The sequence below is a fragment of the Euprymna scolopes genome, chromosome 26, assembly GCF_053919585.1.
Source record: "Euprymna scolopes isolate OS-2025 chromosome 26, ASM5391958v1, whole genome shotgun sequence".
Classification (NCBI taxonomy): domain Eukaryota; kingdom Metazoa; phylum Mollusca; class Cephalopoda; order Sepiida; family Sepiolidae; genus Euprymna; species Euprymna scolopes.
In genome coordinates this window covers 89,105,868-89,130,369 of record NC_136507.1, presented here as the reverse complement: position 1 = coordinate 89,130,369, position 24,502 = coordinate 89,105,868, and the positions used below count along the sequence as shown (strand labels likewise).

The window sequence follows — 24,502 nt, the reverse complement described above, 5'->3', positions numbered from 1 at the left end:
ATCTGTTCGATTAAAATGTATTTTCTTTATGACTAAACTAGGTCTGATTTTGTTAGGAGGCTATGTTTTTATATAATAGATGACAAATATTAGATTCCCTTACCTGTTCCATCAGGTACATAGCTGCATCATAAAGAGAGATAAATCCTTCTTCATCTTTTACAGGTTTCTTCTTTACTGTGAGAAATTTATCGGTTCCTCCCTGTTAAGAAAATATATAAATTTAATAAATACATAAATTTAATAAATACATAAATTTAATAAATACATAAATTTAATAAATATATAAATTTAATAAATATATAATTGTAAAAAGAAAACTTGTCCATCAGCTGCTGTAAACTATGACTGATGTTTGTGCAAATTTTTTTTTTTAAATCCGAGACGTGGTTATTGAGAAAAGTGCAAAAAAACAAATTGATAAACAATTTGGGCGCAATTTTACCCCCGTAATGCCCCCTAGAGGAGCAACCAGAGTTATCCTGGAAATTCTGGTCTGGCAAAAATTTACTTTCACCATGATTAATGTTTGTGCATAATTTTAAAAAAAATCTAAGATGTGGTTATTGAGAAAAGTGCAAACAAACGAATTGATAAACAATTTGGGGGCAATTTTACCCCCATAATGCCCCCTAGAGGAGCAACCAGAGTTATCCTGGAAAATCTGGTCTGGTAAAAATTTACTTTCACCATGATTAATGTTTGTGCAAAATTTTTTTTTTTTTTTTTTTTAATGCGAGACGTGGTTATTGAGAAAAGTGCAAACAAACAAATTGATAAACAATTTGGGGGCAATTTTACCCCCATAATGCCCCCTAGGGGAGCAACCAGAGTTATCCTGGAAAATCTGGTCTGACAAAAATTTACTTTTACCATGATTAATGTTTGTGCATAATTTTTTTTTTTAATTTAAGGCGTGGTTATTGAGAAAAGTGCAAACAGACGAACTGACAGGAGTGAATTACTAGGTCCTATCCCTCCTTTGTCGGGGGACCAATAAGCACATATAAAATATCACAGTAAATAATAAAAGCAAATAAAAGATACATATCGTATACTTTCACAAATGCATTAATAATTATGTGGATACACCATAAACAATATAAACGTAACACAAACAAGACCAATGTTAGCATTTGACTGACTAATACATTTTATTAATGTAAGATATATAATCCTATTTAAGCTTTCATTTTTTTTTTGTTAGTACATGAGTTATTCCCCTAAACAGTGATAAGATACAATCTTTTTTTTATATATTTAAAAAAAAAAATCTGCATGGAATTTCAAATAGAACTGTTTATTTACTCCATGAGGGTAGCATGCTCTTGTTTCGTTAGCCATGGATAATGTAAAAGGGACATTCCAAAAGTAAGGCCCTCTATTTTTTATTTCAACTGAACATTGTTATGATGATTAAACTTATGCATTCATTATTTGAAAGTTTCATCTCTCTGTTGCAGATATTGACGATATGAGACTGTAAGAAAGCAATCCCTGTCATGGACGTGCATCAGAAGTAGAGATGCGTCATTGAATTTCTGGCAAAAAGTGCTTTTAGAATGGTGGTGACTATGTAGAAAAATAAATTCTAGAGCAAAAAAGGTAACCCGTTTTAATGGTATTACTCCCGTCTTCATAGTTCTTGAACTTTTGGAGTAAAAAAAGAAAGGAGGCCTTATTTTTGGAACTACTCTTGTAGCATGCCACCTGTTACTTCAGAGCTGATCTTCAGCAGAGAAAAACCACGGCATGTCTGCCTTAGTGAGCGTTTCAGCTTAACATTTATTTGTTATTATTGATTTATTATAAAAAAAATATTTACCTTGATTTGAAGTTTAATTTTTAAGTTTTGTAAAAAATTTCTAATAATTATACATTGTATTTTCTTCATAACAAAAAAACTATTTTCTGCTTTTCAATTAAGTATTCATTGAATTATCTTCCCAGTAACAAAAAAAAAAGAAATTTTTATTGAAAAAACTGGTTAGTATTGGCACAAAAATAATAAAACTTTTGTTTTGCATTTTCCAGATGCTTTATGAAAACTGCCCAGAAAATTTTTACAATAGCACGGCCTTTATTTTGCATAAGTACTATTTCTTTTTATGTTAATATGATTTTTTTTTCAAAGGAGTCCGCACTTATCAAGGCTCAGAGGCCACTCGAGGATAAGGGTTAATGAGTGTACGGTAGTCAAAGGGACAATTTCGTAGTAATTGTTAGTAGTAGAAATTGGGTAAATTGGATTACTTAAGGGAACGGCTCATCAAGAACTTGTTTACATTGGACTTGAAGACAGTCACATTGTGGTCAGCTGGAAAACAGGGAAACAGAGTTCCACAGGCGTGCAGCTCTAAGAAAAAAGCTTTGTTCATAGAATTTACATTTAGATTTAGGCACCGATAAAGAGAGGGGGAAATTATTGATAGTGGTTTCAGCTAGACGAGTGTTTTTTGTGAAAGTTTGGCAAGGGGGGGACCATAGATTGGAGCTCAGACAAGCACTTGCCATGAAAATAACGATAAAGCAGAGACAGGCTTGCAAGTTTCTTCTGTGAGAAAGAGAAAAGGGCATCCCCGACAAGGCTACAGAGTCTATTTTGAATCTGCTAAGACAGGATAAGGTGCTTCCAACAGCTCCTGCCCAGATTTGGCAACAGTACTCCATCTTTGGACGTACTTGACTCTTATACAGGTAGAGAATTGCATCGGCAGTGAGATATCTACTGAAGCGGTAGAATGATCCCACCATTTTTGTAGTGACCTTGGCAACAGATTTGATGTACATGTTCCATTTCAGATCAGAAGTAAAGGTCAGATTCAGAAGTTTGTCAAAACATGGAGCCTCCCCTAAGATGAGAGGCATTCATTTCAATTAATGCCAGACGGGGTTCAGAGCATTAATGATGTTTCTAACTATTAGACTATTATATTTGTATCTTTGCCATTACCCAGTTCTCGAGCAATTTTTGAGAAAATCACATCATTGACTGACTGCTTATGTCCTCTCATCCCACGTACTTCATCAACATTAGCAATGGACACTCAGCAACTTGTACATTCCATCTTATCACAGATGCGGTCGAGTACTAATCCACTGTGAGAATATGGCCAATATCACTCATGATATGCTGACATGAACAAGACCAAAATAAGACACCAGAACAGGCTGGACGTATTGGCTTAGAATGAAAAGAGAACTATACTGGCTAAGAAGTTAACATTTATATTTGTGTTTTATTTTAAAAGATTTGCTGCGAGTTGGGTCTCACAGAAGACTAGTTAGGTAACATTATTTCATGTTAGGACCCTATGCTATTTTATCCCCCCCAAAAACTGAGCTTTTTTTTGGGGGGGGGGAGGGGGTAATTACGTGTAACTATCAAAACTAGTTGGAATTTAAAGGGGGGGATCTGTTCAACATATAATAAATTCAATATAAAATGATCACTTATTTCTAACTAGATAGCATTTGAACAGCATGTAACAATTTTTTGATTTAGCTAAATCTTTTTTTTTTAATTATTATTTAAAACTTTTTATTTGAGTTTGGGTGAGGAGAGGTGTCTTGCCACCCAACCTCAGAGTTAGTAGTAGGATTAAAGAATAACACAGAATTTTTTTTTTTTTAAACTGTCAGTTTTCTTAGAAATTATGGAAGTTTTATGTTTATTATTAAAGAGATTTTCATTTCATTGCACATACCATTCCAGACACTCAAGATGGGGTTGGTTGGTTGTTTTTGTTTTACAGCATATCAACCCTTTTCAGGTTATTTAATGCCGAATCCAAAGATTTTGAAGAAAAATTTTTTAATAGAATATATTTGTTGTTTTCAAGTCGGTTTCTATTTAACCCATAGTTGGAACCCTAACAGGTACTACCACTCCGGGTCAGAGTGGACCTGGGAGCAATGGCAATTAAAGGGTAGCTCCACACTCCCAAAAGCCCACAAGCTGGGGCCTCACCACTGGATATAGTTTAAGGTCATATCCAGGACCCTCAAGATGGGAGAACTTGACACTATCCTTGAGTGTCTAAGGTCTCTCAGTATAGGACAACCTCGCACAAGAATGCTTTTCCATGAAAGTAAACCCTGACCAAATATTCAAAATCACATGAAGTATTCGCTGCCCAAATAAAATCTCCTCACTATGGCTAACTTACATTAGCTTGTACGAGAAATGATGCACCTTCTCCAACTGATGTTACCTCAAGTAATAGCATGAAGCTGGATACTCCACCAGACAAGAAAAATTCTTGTCCTGGAATCCAGTAAGACCAAGAGACCAAAAATAAGGTATACTACAACATATGAAAATAGTTAATCGGGGGAGAAACTCAGTAATGGAACATTCGAATATCTGTATTTCATATAGAGTTCAAGTGTTAACCCCAGGTAGGTAGTGGGCCCCTTGATCTCTGAGAACTCTCTTCCGTTGGTCTGCTTTCCAACTGATTACAATTTGATTGTCTTCAAGTCCAATGTAAACTAGTTCTTGATGAATCATCCCCCTAAGTAATCCAACTTACAAAAATTCCACTACCTGTTTACTACGCTATAATCACATTGACTAATGTATACACATTAACCCTTATCCTCGAGTGGCCTCCAGGCCTTGGTCAGTGGTAATTCCTGTGTAAAAAAAAAAAAAAAAAAAAAAAAAAAAAACTTGTAAAAATTTTTAAAGCTATATATATATATATATATATATGTACATATATATTTTAAACTTTAAAGTAGAGAGAGGTTTCGGCAACAAATATTCTTAAAATAATGGATTAGTAATAAGCCTAATGAAAGAACATATAATTTTTTTTTAACTTTCAGTTTTCTAAGAAATTATGGAATTTAACGTTTATTATGAAGATTTTCATTTTGTTGCACATACACTTTGCAGACACTCAAGATGTTATTTCAAAATAAAAGAAAAATATGTTTACTTTTTTTATGTCTAAACACCAAAACTTGGTAGTAAAAATTAGAAAAGAAAAAAAAAATAATTTACGCTTTAAAATTGGAGGAAAAAGACGGTTTAACAAGAAATATACGTTAAATATTGACAAAATATAAAGATTAATAACTTACCACGGATTGCACCATTTGCTGAATGATATCCATAAAGAATTCATACCGGATTTTCGTTGATCGCTTTGGCTGTGAATCACCTTCGGCTTTCATTGATGCTGCATAAGCTTGTAGGGCAATTTCAACCCATTCGAGAAGGTAGCGCAGCGAACCCCTTTGGGCAGCTAATGCCAACATGAGTTCAGCAGCCAGCTGCTGACCAACCAAGTTTGCACTCGAAGAAGGCCCTATTGTATTGCGCAGAAACATTGTCACCTGGTTCAGTGTTTCCATACCGAGGGGTGTCACCTTCATCTCGTTGGCCAATGACAATGGTGGCAGCTTGGTAACAACATCAAGAGCAGTTCTGAAGACGTCATCGCACAGACAGACATTACCAATCTGGGGAGCGAGTATCCAGTTTTGTCTCAACAGTGAGAAGAGTAAACTTAACCCAGTCTTAATGCCCATTTCAATGAGAACTTCAGACCCGCACTTGGTTTTGTCTCCGGCAAACTTGGCATCGTCGCTCGATTTGTCCGCATCTAAGCAAGGTTCTTCTAGATTTGTCTTATTCTGGTCATGATATTTACTAGATATTGCAAAATAAATCCGCTGCAAGACGGCAAGTCTTTTTTGTAACAATTTTGCAAACGGAGACGTCAGACAGACCGTTTCGGCCAGGACCTTCTGGCAGCCGAGCAGCGCATTGAGATAATGTTCTTGTTCACCGGCAGAAGGAGGCTCATGCTCAAAATCTGGTAATATTGGAGTTTTTAGATGAACAACCTGTGGAAACTGACAACATATCTCTTTGTTGCTGAACAAGCGTTCGTAGAGCTCATCCAGCCGGTCGGAAGATGCCACAGATTCACAATCTTCGGCTGCCCAACTAGTGTTAAAGTGCTCAATGTATTTCAGCTTAATATGTTGTCTCCTACTCATCTTAGATAGACTTTCTGAAAAAAATAAAAATAAATAAAAATATAAAAATTACATATATCTCAATCAGGCAATGGGAATGAAATGTTTACCCAATACAAGCAAGTGTAAACTTCAACCTAATGTAGATATTTTATTTTTTTATTAGAACTGCACGCCTGTGGAATTGTCTTCCATTTTCCTGCTTTCCGGCTGACTACAATATGGTTGTCTTCAAGTCTAACGTAAATAAGTTCTTGATGAGCCGTTCCATATAAGTTATCAAATTTAACAAATTTTCATTACTAATGATTATTATATTGTCCAATTTCTACTGTACACTCTTTAACCCTTATCCTTGAGTGGCCTCTTGGCCTTGATAATGAGTTGATACCTATGAAAAAAAAAAAAAAAGAAAAAGTCCAATGTGAACAAGTTCTATTTGAATCGTCCCCCTAAGTAATCCAAGTTTCAAAATTCCCACTGTTTACTATGCTAAAATCACAATGACTAATGTATACCTATTAACCCTTATCCTCGAGTGGCCTCTGGGCCTTGATAAGTGGTGACACCCTTGTAAAAAAAAAAAAAAAAAAAAAGATTAATATATTAATCCCAACGAAATAAAAAAAAAATAAATATCAATACAAACACAATAGGCAGTAGAGCTTGTCAAAAGGAAAAGAAATCAAGGCTGTAAATTAAAATTTAAAAGTAAATTTCTATTGACAGAAATACCCCAAAAACAATTTTCAAAAAATCCTTATTCCGTGGAGTTTCAAAGAATGCCATTCTTCTCTTCAAGGGAAAGAAAGAAATTAGCAAATTATTATTAAAACAGGGTTAAAATATGCTGATTATGGCATTAAATGAAAGAGCACTTTATGATGGTTAATCATAAATTGCAAAAAAAGTGTTCATGTCAGTTAAAAACATGTGAAAATGGGGAAAAAACAAACCGAGTATAGAAGGTCCAAAGTTCATGAAGACTCACTGGATAAATCCAAAAAGCAAAGGAAATTTTTTTAAAAACAAATAGTCAGCGTGAAATTTCATGCCTGACCAATGATGGGAGCAGATCAGTTGGTACATTTAAGTGACTGAATTTAAACCTTCCAGTTTTTGGGTTTTCTCCGCAACAACAAGAGGAATTTTATATTCCTTCAAGATAAATTGAATTTCTTTTCCAATTCTTTTTACTCTACAACTCACTTGCCCGTTCCGCTGAATTTGAACTTCTGACTATTTGTTTCTACAAAATTTCTTTCACTTTTTGGATTTATCATTGAGTAAGTCTTCATTAACTCTGGACCTTCTATTCCTGCCCCCCCCCCCATTTTCTCCCTATTTTCACATATTTTTAACTGACATGAATACTTTTTTTTTTTACAATTTAGGACTAACCATCATAAAGTGCTGTTTCATTTAATGCCATAACCAGCAAATTTTAACTCAGCTATAAATAATAATTTGCTAATTTCTTGCTTTCCTCTGAAGAGAAGAATAACATTCTTTGAAACTCTGCAGAATAAGTTTTTTTTTTTGAAAATTGTTTTTGAAGTATTCTGTCGAATAATAAATTTACTTTTAAATTTTAATTTACAGTCTTGATTGATTTCTTTTCCTTATATATATATATATATATATATATATATATATATATATATATAGAAAGAGAGAGAGAGGAAAATAATATAATCATGTTATCAAAGAGTAAATCTTTAACAAAGCAAAACTTATCAAGATAAGAAAGGCTCAACACTATTAAGAGGAGCAAACAATAATATTAAATGTAAGATGAGGAATAAAAGTTATAACTTTATCACCAGAACAATAAGGAAAAGTTAAGGGAAAAATTAAGACAAAACCTCTTTAGGCCATGGCATTTAGAAGCTAAATCCCTCTCATCAGAAAAGGAGAAGGGCCAGAATTATAGAAAATGCAAATAAAAAACTGGCTTAACGACATTTAAAATGAAATGAGAATGAATAAGATGAAATGGTAAATAATATTTCTTGTACTATTACCTACATATATAATACTCCTCCCGTTTACCTTTATATGTTGTACCTACTTTTAATTATAATTTTATCCTATTCCTCCATTCTCATTTCATATCCAAATGTCATTAAGCCAATTTTTCTATATTTGCATTTTGTATAATTTTGGCCTTTCCTCTTTTCTGATGAGAGGCATTTATCTTCGAGGTGTCATGGTCTAAAAGTTTTGTTTTTTTTAATTTTCCTCTCTTAACTCTTCCTTATTGTTCTGATGATATAAATTTATATATAACTTTTATTCTCCATCTTACATTTTAATACATAGGAAAATATAAATTGTGCTGAAAAAGAGAAGCTAATTAATGTTGATTAATAAAGATTTTCTTGGTTTGGACATAGTCTATAACATCGCAAGAAGGAATTTATCTGCAAATTGATGATTTCAATAACATCTGTTTACTGGAGGAAGCACAGATTTGCTAGTTTTTTTTTTTTATTATGGCATATCAGTGCTTTTCAGCTTATTTATTACCGAGTCTAATAATTTTGGAAAAAGTTCCAAGCTTATTTTGTTTAAAGTTCTTTATATCTTTAAATATTTATTTATAGAGTTTGGTTTGGTTGTTTTGTTTTATGGCATATCAACCCTTTTCAGGTCATATAAGTCTGAATCCAGTAATTTTGGAAAAAGTCTTTACACTTAAAGTTCTTTATATCTTCAAATATTAATTCATGATGCTAGGTTCGGTTATTTTTGTTTTTGACTTTGCACAATATGGAGTTTAGCATAGGAAAATAAAAAAAAAATAAATTAAAAAAAATCAATGTTTGTAGCATTTTAGGTCAGGAAAGCCAATAGGAGGAAGCACAGAGGCAGCTAACTGAAGACTACTTCAAACTGTCGCTTACAGAATCTAATGCAGTAAGAACAACTTTGAAATAGTTTGCATCGGTAAAAAAACTAAAATAGGTATATGTAGAAAAATAATATTTGAAATGCAGGTGTTATTGATTAGGAGAAGATAAAACTTATTCCTAATCAAGTCCAACTACATACTGAATCCAAAAATTACGATTTATACAAAAACTTCCTATTAATTTCTCACATAGTTTTCATTTTGTTTTACTATTTCTGTCACATAAGCCCATCATCTTTATTTGGCTTTGATTAATATGGTAAAATCAGGTATGAAATTGGTAGTTACCAAGTTATTTTTGGTGTGTGTGTGCATATTTGTTGATGGAGGCATGAATGAATGAGGCGTGCTGAAGACTTGGCTAACAATTGGCATGGGTGAACAGCCTTAATGCAAAACACAATGAAGCCATTTGAAGCTAACTCATTTTACTCCAAATGAATTCTGTCACAAGTTATCCAAGCAAGTTACCCTTGTGCTTACCCTCGATTGACATTATGCAAGATGGTTGACAAATGGTGATTCTACTGTCTACAGCCAAGTCTTCTGTAATGGCCGTCATCCATGTCTTCAACTGCTAACCAACATGCTTGCGCTACCCAGACTTAGTCATCTATATTTTGTACCTATTTACTATGCCTCCCCACGGTCGTTTTTTAACGTGGAGAAAAGGTACAAAAATAAAAATTGTCTCAGTCGTAAAGGATTTCTCCTCCACCGAAAGAGAACAAGAAATAGAAGTGCAGCATCTGAAGAACAGATACTACACTTTGATCTTGTAATTGACAGTTTAAATGCGTTAAAAATTACTTGGATCAGCTTACACCAATTGTTTATCACCTCAAATTTTTAAAATAAATCATTTTGATTGTATTTTCGCTACAAGTTTGAATCGATTTCAAACTAAAATACAAAACAAATATTTTTTCTAATCTATATATAAATCTATAAAAGTGAACGTGTCTGCCTGTCTGCCTGTGTACATTTCCCTACGCAATAACTCTGTCAGTTTTTAGTCTACAGACTCGAAATTTGATATAAAGGTTACTGAGATTTGGGAAAATCGATGTAATCAGTTTTTGGCCGGAAATTTAGCGATTAAGGGGTCAAAGTTTAACGATTTGACCTTTGAGAACTCTACCGAACCCCTCCGACAATTTTGGGTCTAAACACTTGAAATATTAGATATAGGTGTCCTGGAGATGGATCTAACTTAATAACTTGATTTGAGCCCAAAACAATAAATATTAAGGGATCATAATAGGGGTCAAAGATAAAAAAAAATTGATCGCTATTTTTCTTTTTTTATTTTGCTCAACATACACCTCCAAATACCCGGGCAACGCCGGGCACCCATGCTAGTGTAAAAAAAAACTACTTGATCAATTTACCCAGACTGATTTAGATGAAGATTATGTTGCCAATAGATTCTTATACTCCTAGATATTTTTTCGTTTAATTTTGACCATAGGGGATACAATATTATCATGAGGTCTGCATTCACACTTGCTATCTATAAAACAAAAAATACATTTTACTTTATTTTAACTATAAGCTTATGTAATAGAGTGTGGATATGCGTGTGACAGCTGTATGCAAATGACCAAGCCATGTGCGAGATGACGTCACAGCAAGGAAAAAGATTCTAAAAAGAATGTGTGCGCAGACTCTGGACAATCACATTAAAGAGGTGGAAATAAATGTCTATTGTTTAAACCTGAAACAATTAGTTGAATTTCTTTTCTATTTCTTGTCTTTGTCTCATTTGCAACAGAGTCTAAGTGCTTGGTCCCTATATGTTAACACGTGTAACATTGCAATTATAGTTTTTTTTTTTTTTTAAACTCGCCAAATTGCAAGCTTACCCATACTCGACTCAACAAATTAAACATACCCACAGACTCCACAAATTACAAGAATACCCCCACCCAAGTCTACACATTACAAATATACCTCGTCACCCCCCCCCATCATTACAACCATATCCCTTCGACTCCACAAATTACAAGCATTCACCCCTCCAACTCTACAAATTACAAGAATACCCCCCCCCGAGTTTAAACATTATAAAGATACTTCCTCGCCCCACCTCTATACATTACAAACACACCTCCTCCTCGGACTCCACACATTACAAACATACCTCCCCCCCACTCAGACTCTACACATTACAAACATACCTCCCCTTCGGACTCTACACATTACAAACACACCTCTCTCTTGAACTCTACGCATTACAAACACACCTCCTCCATTATAAACATTATAAACATACTTCCTCGCGCCACCTCTATACATTACAAACACACCTCCTCCCCGGACTCCACACATTACAAACATACCTCACCCCCACCTGGACTCCACACATTACAAACATACCTCCCCCTCGGACTCTACACATTACAAACACACCTCTCACCTCCCCTTCGGACTCTACACATTACAAACACACCTCTCTCTTGGACTCTACGCGTCACAAACACACCTCCTCCTCGGACTCTACATATTACAAACATAATATTCAAACAAACAGAAAAAAGAAAGACAAAAAACACTTCTAAGTTGAATTTAGTCAATCAAGAAGAGATCCATAATATTAAATGTTCAGACAACATAAAGTAGTAAATTAGTTATGCTGGTGTCATCTGTACTCTTTCAGACGACCTGTCTGTTGGGATTTTTGAATCCCAAGTCACAAAGATGTAACTTAACAGATTGTGTAACAACTTGTAAGATTTATATATTTGCATGGCTGTTTGTTGAAAGTTATTAACATTTAAATAATGTGATTAGCTGAAACTTGGAAACATAATCTATTATAAGCTTTATAAAAATGAGTCTTATTTTTTTTTTATATCCCTATTTACTTGCCTCCCCACGAGGGCAGATTTAAACACAAGGTTACTTTTTAATATATCCAGTCTCACAAAAAGAATTGGGACAAAAAAATTACTTTGGAGAACTCCGTGTCAGAATCAGATATTTCCTTTTCATTAAACTCTGAGTATTCTTATGAGGCTGACTCCGACTCTTCCCCAAAACTTGACTCCAACTGTAGTATTGGGAATCCCAGCTTAAATGCTATCTAGGTAGTTTGTAGAAATAGCAAGTTATGTAGATATATTTTCGATTTCGAGTCACAGAAGGTTAGATTCGACACTCATCAAACTCAAGTTACCTTTTGTCAACCTAGAGAGAATGCATCGGAAATTAGGGGTGACATGCACCAGAGATTGGGGGTAAAACGGGAATTGTGGTCGTAGTCTTCCGGTCGACCATATGTGAGAGTGGTTTTGGACTTCAGATGAAGCAGACATGATATTAGGGTCTCTCCTCTGACAACCATGGGTTCGAGACATAGGCTTGCCTTTTTAATAAAACAAATTGAAGCTTCGATCCATCTTGTGTTATTGATGCATCTGCAGCAGTAAGTACCACTCCCCATGGGATGGAGCCAGCGACAAGAAGATATCATCCGCGGACAAGGCAAGCAGGTATGTACACATTATATATTTGCGCATACACGTCGAGACCCTTCAAGGCAAGAAACTGTAAGAATAGAACACACACACACACACACCCATATAAGTATGAACACGTATTGATAAAAACACGCAGACTTTAAAAGTAATCGTAAAAAGAATCGTAAAAGAAACAGTAAAAGAGAACGATTAGCAAAGTAAATAAATTAGAAGGACGCAAACACGAAATCTTCAACACAGCTCTGCAATTTTGGTTTAAAGTTGGTAAACTTATAAAACGTTTTGTTCAACAGACTGAAAGGCCACATTAAAACAGAAAAAAACATAATAGCTTCAAATTCATTGGATTGAACTATGGCAACATTGAAAGAGTGGATGTGAGTTTTTGGGTTATAAGATGTATGACATTTGAGATAACAAGTTCGGTTTACAGGGGACAATCAAGGAAAAGATGTGAGGAAGTACTATACTGTACCAAAGTGGCACTCACCCTAGGCATCGTTAAACAGTCTTCCTTCGAAAAAAGTTTCATGGAAATGTCAAATTCACAAACACTTCTCAGTTGCTTGTTCTTGCAGTGAGGTATCAATGTCCTCTTGCACATACAGCCTTGTATTTCCAAATGGTCACCCATCTGGTATTGAGCGGGTTTAACGTTACTTAACTTTGATGATCTAATGAGAACTGATGTGTCTACGTGATTATGTGAAGCAGTAATAAGAACAGGCTTGAAAGAGGGATAAATTAAAACCTAACCAGAGATAGCTTAGTTTGGAAGTCAATTTCTAAAAGCTGGAATTTAGAACTGGAGTCAGAATCCAACATTTGGGCTGCTGAATCTACAGCAGTGGTTAACCTGCCTTCCAACACCTAGCATGTAAAACGCTCGTAAAACTGAATGAGAAACTAATCATTTTATGTTTTTTTTTTATAAATGAATAAAAAATCTCAGATGCATTTTAAAAAGTTGATTTTAATTATTTCATGAAACTAAAACCAAACTGGATGTTTTGATTTAATAAATAATGAATTTGCTTAACGGCCAAACATATTGGTTGTTTCTAAGGCAGGTTAACCACGGCTGTAGATTCAGTAGCCTAAATGTTGGATTCCGACTCCAGTTCTAAATAATCTAGTTATGATTTCAGCAGTAATAACTCCTATTATGTTTCTGAATTTTTTCTAGGATGCGTGGCATAGTGAATAAAGTACTTGGTAAAATTCAGTTGTAAGCTACACACTTGTGAAGGTTAAAGGTTCAATCCTTGTTATGGGGTTAAATGGTAATAAGAACGAAGGAACACAAGATTTTTAGGAAAACAGATGTATTCACATATATTACAGGCAAAGCGAGTTGAGCAATACCATTCCTCAACGGTAGGGCGTTTTGCACCCGACCTCCTTGGTTGTGTGCCAATCTCTGACTGCCGGGCACCGGTACTCGATACCGGAAGTGATGTCATGAGATAGTCCATTAATCCCATGGAGGGGCGTCTCCAACAATCCTCAGTACAGGCTACACTCAAAATACACTTACGAATTACTTACAGAATGAGAGCATGCTACCCCCGTGGATTAAAATAAAGGGTTCCATTCAAAATTCTGTGCAGATTCTTGAGTTTTACAAGATACATCTGAAGAAGACCGGGGGGTTACATCAACCGAAATGTTGTGAAAATAACACTCAAGATATAATCAGAAGCGCAAAGAATCCAAATAATATGTCGAATTTTTTTTTTTTTTTTTTTTAACAGAATCTTAAATTTCAGTAGAAAAGAAAAAAAAAATTGATTAATGACATGTTTTAACTTTAGCTAAATTTTATTATTTGATCAAGCCTGAGATCATAAATAAAGGAATTTGGTTGGACCTGACCATGTAAAGACTTCAACCTGAAGTTAATGACTTAGGACTAAGTATCACTCAACTTTATCCGTTGTGCTATATGTCCGCCCTACAGGCAATACTAGCTAAGAATAAAATTAAAATTACTCAAGAACTCTATCTGGTTGTGGCTGACAAAATAAGAACAATCTGCCTCAATGTATTAAATAAAGCCTTTAGTTTAAAGTACTACTTCATACATTCACACTTATGCATTTGAAGAAGGCCGGAGGTTACATCAATCCTCACGCAGAAAAAAAAAATTTTTTAATTAAAATATATATATATATATATATATATATATATTCCGAAACATTTTCAAATATAAGATTAGTAATTTCTCTTATATGGGAAAAATACTTGCAAGGAGACTTGCCATTACCTGGGATTGAATAAGGGAATTCTGCCAGTTTGTGCTTCTGCATTTACCAACCTGCGATTTCCACAAAGTTGACTGAGACTCGCTCGACAGCTGACATAAATAACCAGAGAAGGTCAGCCGAGCATTCTTCAATTTAATTAATTTTTGCTGTTTGCTTTTAGGTAATACAGATCTATAAAGGCTATTTTTTATAAAGTGGAAGAAATACAAAATTACTTTTAATTATACAGGTTAGGGTTAGGCTTTGGTTAGATACATGTTTGTAATTTTATTTATTGTATTTTCATGTTTTTCCTGTTTATAATTTTTTCGTAGCAGTTTAACGTTTCGTGATCAGCTGCTCCCAGTTATTCCCGTCAGTGGCGAGCACACCCGAGAGACTTTGTGGAAACTGTGGGGTCGGTAAATGCAGAAGTACTCTTTTTTTTTATTCTTTTGGTTCTTACATTTTATAATATTTAATTTTTAGGGATCCAACCCCTAATTTCTATTTTTTTCTGAAAATTATAATCTCAAATTATTAATTTATTCACAACGTCTGTACATTAAAAAAAAAAATAAATAAATAAAACGACTAAATTCACAAAATCTTGATGAAAATGGATGTCCCTTTTTGAAATAAAAATGGCATAAATAATATACAAATCAATTTTCTCAGAGTAGAGTCAAACCTGCCAAACTTTTATGAGTTCGAGTCAAATATTTAGCCTACTGACACTGCAGCTCAACCCTTCAATAAAATTAAGATAGCAATAAAAAATACCCTCAGCCGAAGGTCCCTCTGCCTCACAGCCATCAGACTCTTAAGCCATTGTTGCGACAACCTGTTCCATATTGGCCAAAGTATGGCCCTGGTCCTGTGCAGTTATAGGAGGACCAGCCTCCCAGGCTTCGCCTTCTCACCCCTTGAGAAGGGATTAGTTTATTACTAATTGTCTGAGGCGCCCCTATCAGGGATTGCCAATAGGATTGTCCACGCATTTTTTTTTTTTTTTTTTTTTTTTTTTTTTTTAGGCTAACAGAGCATTCTTCCTTTTCAAATACAACTTTATTGACCTTGTGCGCATCTTCCTGCTACGGGAGGGAAATGAACATGGAGAAGAAGCAACCTTCTGAACAAGAAATGACAGAGGTCAATGGTACTGTAGAAAGGTGCAATAAAAATAGAACTGTCTACGCACACCCAACGACTGCTGAGGTTGACTATACCATCAGCAAAAGCTACTCAAGTTTAATTAGCATCCGTAATGAAATAATCAGATGTTGAGATAACAGGTTGCTCATTTTAAGAGTACGACTCCTGTTTTTGTAGCTTTTCAATGTTTCAGTTTTAGAGTTAAAAAATAGGAAGCCTTACTTTTGGAACGACTCTCGTATAAACCATTATTTCTCTCAGCAACTTGTTAAATAGTTTTACTATTTGCAGTGTTATTCTCTTCTGTTCATAATGGACTATCATAATTGGTTTACAAGGTGTTTAAAGTAAGTCTCCAAACTATTTTTGTATGGACACTTTTATTGATAGTATATACACGAAACTTGAGTGCCCTTTGGAGTAATCTCCTCCGGCTGCAATACACTTGTACTGTTCCAACAACTTCTGGAAAGCCCCATGGAAGTCCACTTGTGTGAGCATGTCAATGACCCTTGCCACAGCCTCTTATCTTCTCAATTGTCTCATAACTACAGTCTTTAAGGGTTTTTTTTAGCGTAGGGAATAACCAAAAGTCACAGGGAGGAAAATCTGAACAATAAGGAGGGTGAGGAACTGTCTTGACGCACATCTTAGTAAATAGTCTGTGATAAAACTCATTGATCTTATTGAAGGGAGTTCCTTCAATAAGTTTTCAGACTTTTTTGTATGGTTACTTTTATTGATAGTACACACATGAAACTCTAGTCCCCCTTCGAAGTAATCTCCTCCGGCTGCAATGCACTTGTTGTACTGTTCCAACATCTTATCGAAGGCCCATGGAAGTCCACTTGTGTGAGCATGTCAATGACCCTCGTCACAGCCTCTTATCTTCTCAATTGTCTCATGATCTATATAAAAGCCAAGTACATCCAAGGATGGAGTACTGCTGCCATATCTAGGCAGGAGCTGCTAAAAACAGCCTATCCTGCCTTGACAGAGTAGCCTAGTGGGGATGCCCTTTTCTCTTCCCTGCAACCTCTCTCCCACAGAAGGGACGTTGCGAGCCTGTCATTGTTTATCGTTATTTCCATGGCAAGTGCTCGTCTGAGCTCCAATCTCTGCCCTCCCTCGCCAATCTTTCACGAAAAACACTCGTCTAGCTGAAACCACTGCCAGTAATTTTCCCCACTCTTTATCTGTGCCTAAATCAAAAGATAGATTCCATGAACAAAGCTTCTTTCTTAGAAGTGCACGCCTGTGGAACTCGCTTCCATTTGCTTGTTTCCCCACTTGACTACAACTTGGATGTCTTCAAGACCAACATAAACAAATTCTTGATAAACTGCCCCCTTAAGTAAGACACTTTATCAGATCTCCATTACTAACGATTACTATGATATTGTTCCATTGATTACTGTACACGCAATAACCCTTATCCCCGAGTGGCCTCCAGGCCTTGATAAGTAGTGACTTCCATGTAAAAAAAAAAAAAAATGACAGCCTCTAAGGTTTTCCTCGAGTTTTGGAAATAACAAAAAGTCACAGGGAGCAACGTCTGGACTATATAGGGAGGATGAGGAAGTGTCTTGATGCCCATCTTGGTCATGACAACGGGACCATTGCTAGCAACCTCAAAATGAACTGCTGGATTGCCATGAATAACAGGGACGTGCTCAGGGTGATGAAAACAAAGTTTCTGGCCATGTCTACGGTCTTTGGTGTGATTTCAAGTGAGGGCCACATCATGCCACCTCTCACATCTTCAAAGTCGGCTTGAAAGTCAACACCAAAGTGTACCTGGATGTGCTGAAGGATGTGGTGATCCCCTGGTGCAATCAGGTGGTCGCTAGCAGACCCTGGGTGTGGCAGCAGAAGTCGGCACTAGCCTACAAGTTCAAAGAAACACAGGCTTGGCTTCAGAAGGAGTGCTACGACTTTGTACCTTTCTCTTACTGCTCCCCCCTTCCTCCCCCGACCTGAACTCACTGAACTACTTTGTTTGGTCATACGTCGAGAAAATCACCAACATAACCTTCCACGATACTAAAGCCAGCCTGATCGTCACCATCTTCCGAGTATTTGCCAAGCTCCTGCCGGTGCTTGTGGAAAAGGTATGCTCCCAATTCTGGACCCATATCAAGGCAGTCATTGAGGCTGAAGGTGGCTACATTGAATAGATGTTAGCTCTATCACATAACTTGGTGGTCAACTTTAGCACAAATGCAACATTCTGACTTCCGGTTGTTGAATACTCTGACTGTTTACTATGTATGCCCACTGATTTGATATTTATAGACTTTATTCAATTCTTGTGTAAATTGGTAAATAAGGTAAGATGCTAGCCAACAAAATTAAGGGTGACTTTGTGACTGAGTTTGAATCTCCCAAGCAGTAGTAATTATCATTTTTTACACTGATGATTACATAAGCATGAAACCGTAGTGTCTGTTGGTATAAATGTAATATTTATGAAAAGAAATGCAAATATATAGAATTATCACTATAATAATTATTTTTAATACCTACAGACACTATTGTTCCATCCTTTCAGGAATCATTAGTGCAGGGTGTCACAATTACCGCCGGTCGGGAGATTCGAACTTAGCCACAAAGCCATCTTTGACTCCATTAGCAAGGAACAAACCATCTGGCCAATGTTAACTGCAAGAAATATAGTTGAAATTAACATTTATATAAAGTGTAAATGTTATTCAAGACAACTGAGAGTGATGTTATGATTTTGACATCATGATCTGCGCACATGGGCTTAAGTGACAGACTTATTTCATTTCAACATAAAGGGTTCAATAGTAAGAACTGAGTTCTATTTATATATATATATATATATATGTATGTATACTAGCAGGCCATCCGGCATTGCCTGGTCATAAAATACGCTTAAATATGATATTTTGATTGATGCAGATTTTGTATTTATTATTATATTATATTGGACCCAATATATAGTAATGATTTTAAAAAAAAAATAAATAACTTGTGCGCCACCACCAAGAATCAAAACCAAAACGTTTAGCTTAAAATTTATCTTTTCCTTTGACGGTAATGTCTTCACTATGAAGACATGTTTACTGCAAGGCTAAAAATTAAAACATGAACCAATAACCATTACGCATGCATATTTGTAATGCTGTCATTCGACCTCCACCTGGCAAATTCCAATTTTTTTTTTTAATTTTCATACTTTTGCACTAATTTTCCCTGGCTAAAACCCAAATATAAAGTTTCACATGGGTTCGAATACCCTATATATTCAGTTTCATGTCGGTAGACCAAAAACTGACAGAGGAGTTTGGTTGGCAAATTTTTTTAAACAAATATATATATATGTATATATATATGTATAGAAAAAGGTTTGTGTTTACTATAACCTTTTTACGCAAATATTACGCAAGTATAAATCATGTAGAATATCTGCATGAATACAATTACACGTAATAGTTAACTAAAGATGATCATCCCATATGAAAACTGAAAAAATTAATAGGGAATTAATTAAAATGAAAGTTTAAAAGAATATGCAAATCTTTTACAGATGAATGCAATTCCATCACCCATATATAACAAAGTTGTATTTTCTTTTTAAATGAATAGAAAAAAAGGGTACTTAAAAAAATTGTAGGAGTAATATATATACATATATATATATATATAGTCTAAAAAAAGAGTTGTGTAATTTATAGACGAAGAAGAAAATAAAAATGCAATTTTAAATTTATAGGGATACTAAATTCATCATATCGCAGACTTATACCTTGCAAAAGCTGATTTACCACTAGAAAATTTGCAAATACAAAAGGAAATTAAAATATATGCAGAGCTTGACGTTGCGAGTGAAACAGTCGCATCTGCTAGTGATTTTTCCAAAAGTGGTGACTAGCAATAATAAAACACTTATCTTTTGGAGATAAGTTTTTTCACCAACAATCTTCCAAAGCTCATTACTGAGTGAAAAATGTCTTTTCAATCTCTATTGTTTTAAAAATAAAACGAGTAAAGTCAAATTATTTTATCAACAAAACTTTTTCATAGAACAATATACTCTTTTTCTTTTTTAAATGAAGACTATTTAAAAAAAAAAAAACATGTAAATAAATTTAGATGTTAATACCTTTCAACATAAAATTAGGTGCATATTTAGAATTACATTTATTTTTTAAAGAGTACAGAAAATTCTTTATGATCTACATACTTATTATGGAATGAAGATGTCATATTCCAAAAATTATGTGGGTTTGGCCAGTAACTTTTCTATTTGTATGGTAAACGAAAATATTTAGGCAAAGGTCAATTAAAAGATAAATTTGTCCATAGAACCCTGATATCAGTATCAAACATAAACAAGAGACCTTAACTTAAATTGTGATAATATAGGAAACAGGGATCATCAACTGTTTACCATGTACCTGTTTCAGAGATTTAAAAACAGGACAGCTATTCATGGCTCTCCAGTGGTCAAATACGACTTCTCTATATATGTGTATGTGTTTTGTCTGCGTATAGTCAAACTGTTAAAGTAGTCAAGATCAGAATTTCTAAGTGATATAAATATCAATAGAGAACGTCCAATTTTAGCCAAATTCAAACTGACCTGACTGACGCCTGTAGCAGTAGAAGTAGTAGTTAATTTCCAGTGGAAGAGAATAGAACGATTTATAAACGAAATTAGAAACCAACAACAAACAAAAGAGAAGAAGCGTCGATAGCTATTATCAACTAAGACAGTAAGAACCAATGAACGTGCAACAGCAAAAAATAGCCGGCCTAACTTAACCTGCAGACAAAATAAACGGGATAATGTCCAGACTAACAATAGCAAATTGAAATACAACATTAAAATAGGAATAAAAAAAAAACAGAAAAAAAAAAAATAAATAAAAACACCATCACAACCAACAACACCGAAATAAGTAAACTGCTGTCTTTGCTGATTATGGATGTCCAGCATAAACAAAGACCCCATAATATCAGCATTATTATTATTATCATCATCATCATCAAAACCCTTTTATCTTGGCATAGAATTATTTTTAAACCCCTAATAAAAAAAGTAGTACCACCATGCATTGAGTATTATTGCCACATTTTGGCTGGTGCATTAAACTTTAGCCTCTCATTCTTACAGGGTCTAAAAAAAAGTTTAAAATCTAATAAGTCCCATATTATCTACCAAGCTCCAACCTCTGGCCCATCACTGCTATGTTGCATCTCTGTGCCTGCTTGTACAAGTACTGTAATGGAGTATGTTCCGATGTACTCCTTGAACTAATACCCACTTGACATACATACTCCTGACAAACAAGTTCATCAGCAAAATTCCACCCCTTCAATGGAAAGATCCCTTGATGCTGGAAATCCTTCTACTCTGACAGCTTCTTCTTTCAGACTTTTAGACTATGGAATCCCCTCCCCCATTCACCTGACTGTACTAACCCGCAGAAATTTAAATGTAATATGAACAAACATCTCACTGAACTCTGTACATAGTAGCCTGTAGACATGGCCCTAAATAGTAGGCCCTTACATGCAAATAGCAATATACCTTATTTGAGGTGAACAAGAGTATATATATATATATATATATATATATATATACATACAGCATAATCGCATTGACACACTGGTTCTCGTCAGATCACCGAAGTTTAGCGACATTGAGCCAGGTTAGTATCAGATGGGTGACCATTTGGGAATTCTAGGCGCTGTATGTGCTCTCCGCTTATCTCAGCATTTGTTTCCAGTCATCCTGTACTTCACTTGCCACTGGTATTTAACAATGTCGTCACAGGAGAGGTGTGGTTGGAGACTGCGCACCTCCTGCCACAAAAATTTAATGCGCAAGAAACCCTTCGTGGGTATCCATAGTCTGTGCAAGACTGAAGGAGCCTGCTACTCATATATATATATATATATATACACACACACACACCATTTAATTAATTAGAATTCTTATTTAGATGAATAATTTGTATTATTTATTCATTTATTTATTGCAGACTATTATCCTCATCTTTTACCTAATCATCTAATGAAGACTAGAAGAATAGTAGGCCAAAATGTTGTGAAACAGCAACTAAAAGATGAGGCTAATAGTCCGCAATAAATAAATGGATAAATAAGAGTGTGTGTGTGTGTGTGTGTGTGTGTATATATATTTAGTCGAGATGGTAATTAATAAAAATTGAAGAAAGTGCTCAATACTGTTGTAGAGCAAATATGCATTTTATTTTTTATTAGCGTATCTTTCTGTTTAGTTACATTATTGTTTCAGCTACTCGGCCGTTTTTTTGGCCGTCTGTAGCTTCCTCAGACTTTTACAGAAATGTTCGCTATTTTGGGATGAAAGAGTGAATGAGGTCGGGGGGGGGGGTTGTGAGGAGGGCGGAAGAAAGAGAGGAAGGGAACAAGGGGGGAAGGTGGGAGGGGGCGCTTGGTATTATGAAGTAATTCTAGGCAAATTATTCTTTCACTGTGAAATTAATAGCCACGGTCATTCCCTAATTATTCACACCCACCCTTATAATGATTAAGAAAAAAAACTTTAATTCTCAAAACCCAGTGAAAAAGTAGTTTAAGCAAACTTAGAGCAATCTCCTTCTCACCCCCATCCTACATTTTTTTCTTTTTTTTTTTTTTTTTTTTTTTACAACTCGATATCGATTAGACACGAAGCTCTGAAAGCTTCGTGTCTAATCGATATCTAAATAATACATATATACGTAATTTAAATTTTTTGTAAAAATGGTATTATTTTCCAAGTTTCCAACATCCTTAATGGAATCATTCGTAACATTCAGAAGTTAATTGAAAAAAATTTAAAAATTGATTTCTGCACCGTTTTTTAACACCCACTGTTGCCAGGTGTAAAAGTTTAACATATGATAAAGGGTATAAATATTCGACATATTTGCACATGTCATGTTAAAAATAGCACACATAGCTAGTGAATTATGACCATTGAATGTTAATTATAAATTATTTGTGTATGTATATGCAGTGCCCTGCAAAAGTTTACAATACACATTTGAAACAGTTTTTGTATTTCTAGCTTCCAAACGGTAATGAAACTTTTTATAAACATAGAAAATGTATGAAACTAAGATGGGAACAGTGGGAAAAATAAAAAATAATTTAACACAACATGAAAAGAAAACTCAATAATTAGCAACGCAAAAGTTTACAACACATTTACAAAATAATATCTAGTATTTTGTAGCATAACAATTATTGTTGATTACAGTATGCAGACGTTTGAGTAACCTCCTACGAACTTCTTACATGTGTCTTGTGTTATTTTATTATAGGGTTCTACTGATTGTGTTTTCTAAGTCCTTCTGCAGCTCTACAAGAGTAATTCTAGGCGAATTCATAACCTTCCTTGTTAATAACCTTTCAGCACGCTTGGTTATTTTTTTAGGACAATCTGATCTGGCCAAAGGAAGGGTTGATCTGTGAGACTTCCAGTGCCAAATTATTGTTCCGATAGAATTCAATGGAATCATCAACTATATGGATATTGTTCTATATCCCAATCCACTTTGATGAAGACTTACAATTCGTTTTCTGAGCTCTTGACAAATCTGTTCATTCTTTCCCATGATGTGGATGCTTACAATACGGTTATTAGATAAAGAATGACGCAATACTTTTACTAATTGCTTACTTTGATATCTATTTGTTGTGGGGCTCAGTTGGGTCTACAAGAACAACACGGGAAAACATGTAGTAGGTGGTTTACAAGTGTATTAAGGAAAGGTACAAGGATACAGAGAAAGATTAAGAGAATAGTAGTAGTTGCAGGTATCAGTAAGATCTCACTCCCCGAGGTAAAATATCTGTTGAGATCTTGCTCCATCACCAGCCTTAGGAGCTGATTATATAGGATCTGAACGAGTCCATTATGGGGTGAGATCCAGTCTCACAACACTATTGCATATTCCTGAACATTCTAGAAGCTTCTAAGCATTTTACCATTATAAACGGTCATAAAATTGAGAAATCTAATGAATTTGATATGTGTTGTAAACTTTTGCGGTGCTAATTATTGAGTTTTCTCTTCGCGTTGTGTTAAATTGTTATTTTTTTATTTTTCCCATTGTTCCTATCTTAGTTTCAATACATTTTCTATGTTTATAAAAAAGTTTCATTACCATTTGGAAGCTAGAAATACAAAAACTGACAGTTTCAAATGTGTATTGTAAACTTTTGCGGGGCACTGTATATATATATATATATATATATATATATATATATATATATATATATATAAGCAGCAGGCTCCTTCAGTCTTTAACAGACTATGGATACCTACGAAGAGGTGTCTGCGCATGAAATTTTTGTGGCAGGAGGTGCGCAATCTCCAACCACACCTCTTCTGAGTCAACATTGTTAAATACCAGAGGCAAGTGAAGTGTATGTACAGGACGATTGGAAACAAATGCCGAGATAAGCGGAGAGCACATATAACACCTAGAATTCCTAAATGGTTACCCATCTGGTACTAACCAGGCTCAACATTGCTTAACTTCGGTGATATGCCGAGAACTGGTGTGTCAACGCGATTATGCGATATATATATATATATATATATATAATTTTTTTTTTTTTTTTTTTTTTTTTTTTTTTTTTTATTCAATTTTCACCCCAAACAAGGCACAGTGCCACTTTGAAGCAGGGGGCTACTATCAGGGACT

The 24,502-nt window shown here is 34.8% G+C and overlaps 1 protein-coding gene across 4 annotated transcripts in view; it reads right to left on the bottom strand.

Moving 5' to 3' along the window:
- LOC145248252 (putative E3 ubiquitin-protein ligase HERC1) overlaps positions 1-24,502 on the bottom strand; it is a 335,131-nt gene that overhangs the window by 271,988 nt on the left and 38,641 nt on the right. For all 4 annotated transcript variants that reach the window (XM_080110122.1, XM_080110124.1, XM_080110123.1 and 1 more), the window contains exons 2-3: positions 5,092-6,029; positions 104-202 (exon numbers count right to left, since the gene is read on the bottom strand). In XM_080110122.1, coding sequence (XP_079966248.1) covers positions 104-202; positions 5,092-6,015 — 1,023 coding nt within the window. In that variant the 5' untranslated portion in view covers positions 6,016-6,029. The remainder of the gene's footprint in view (positions 1-103; positions 203-5,091; positions 6,030-24,502) is intronic.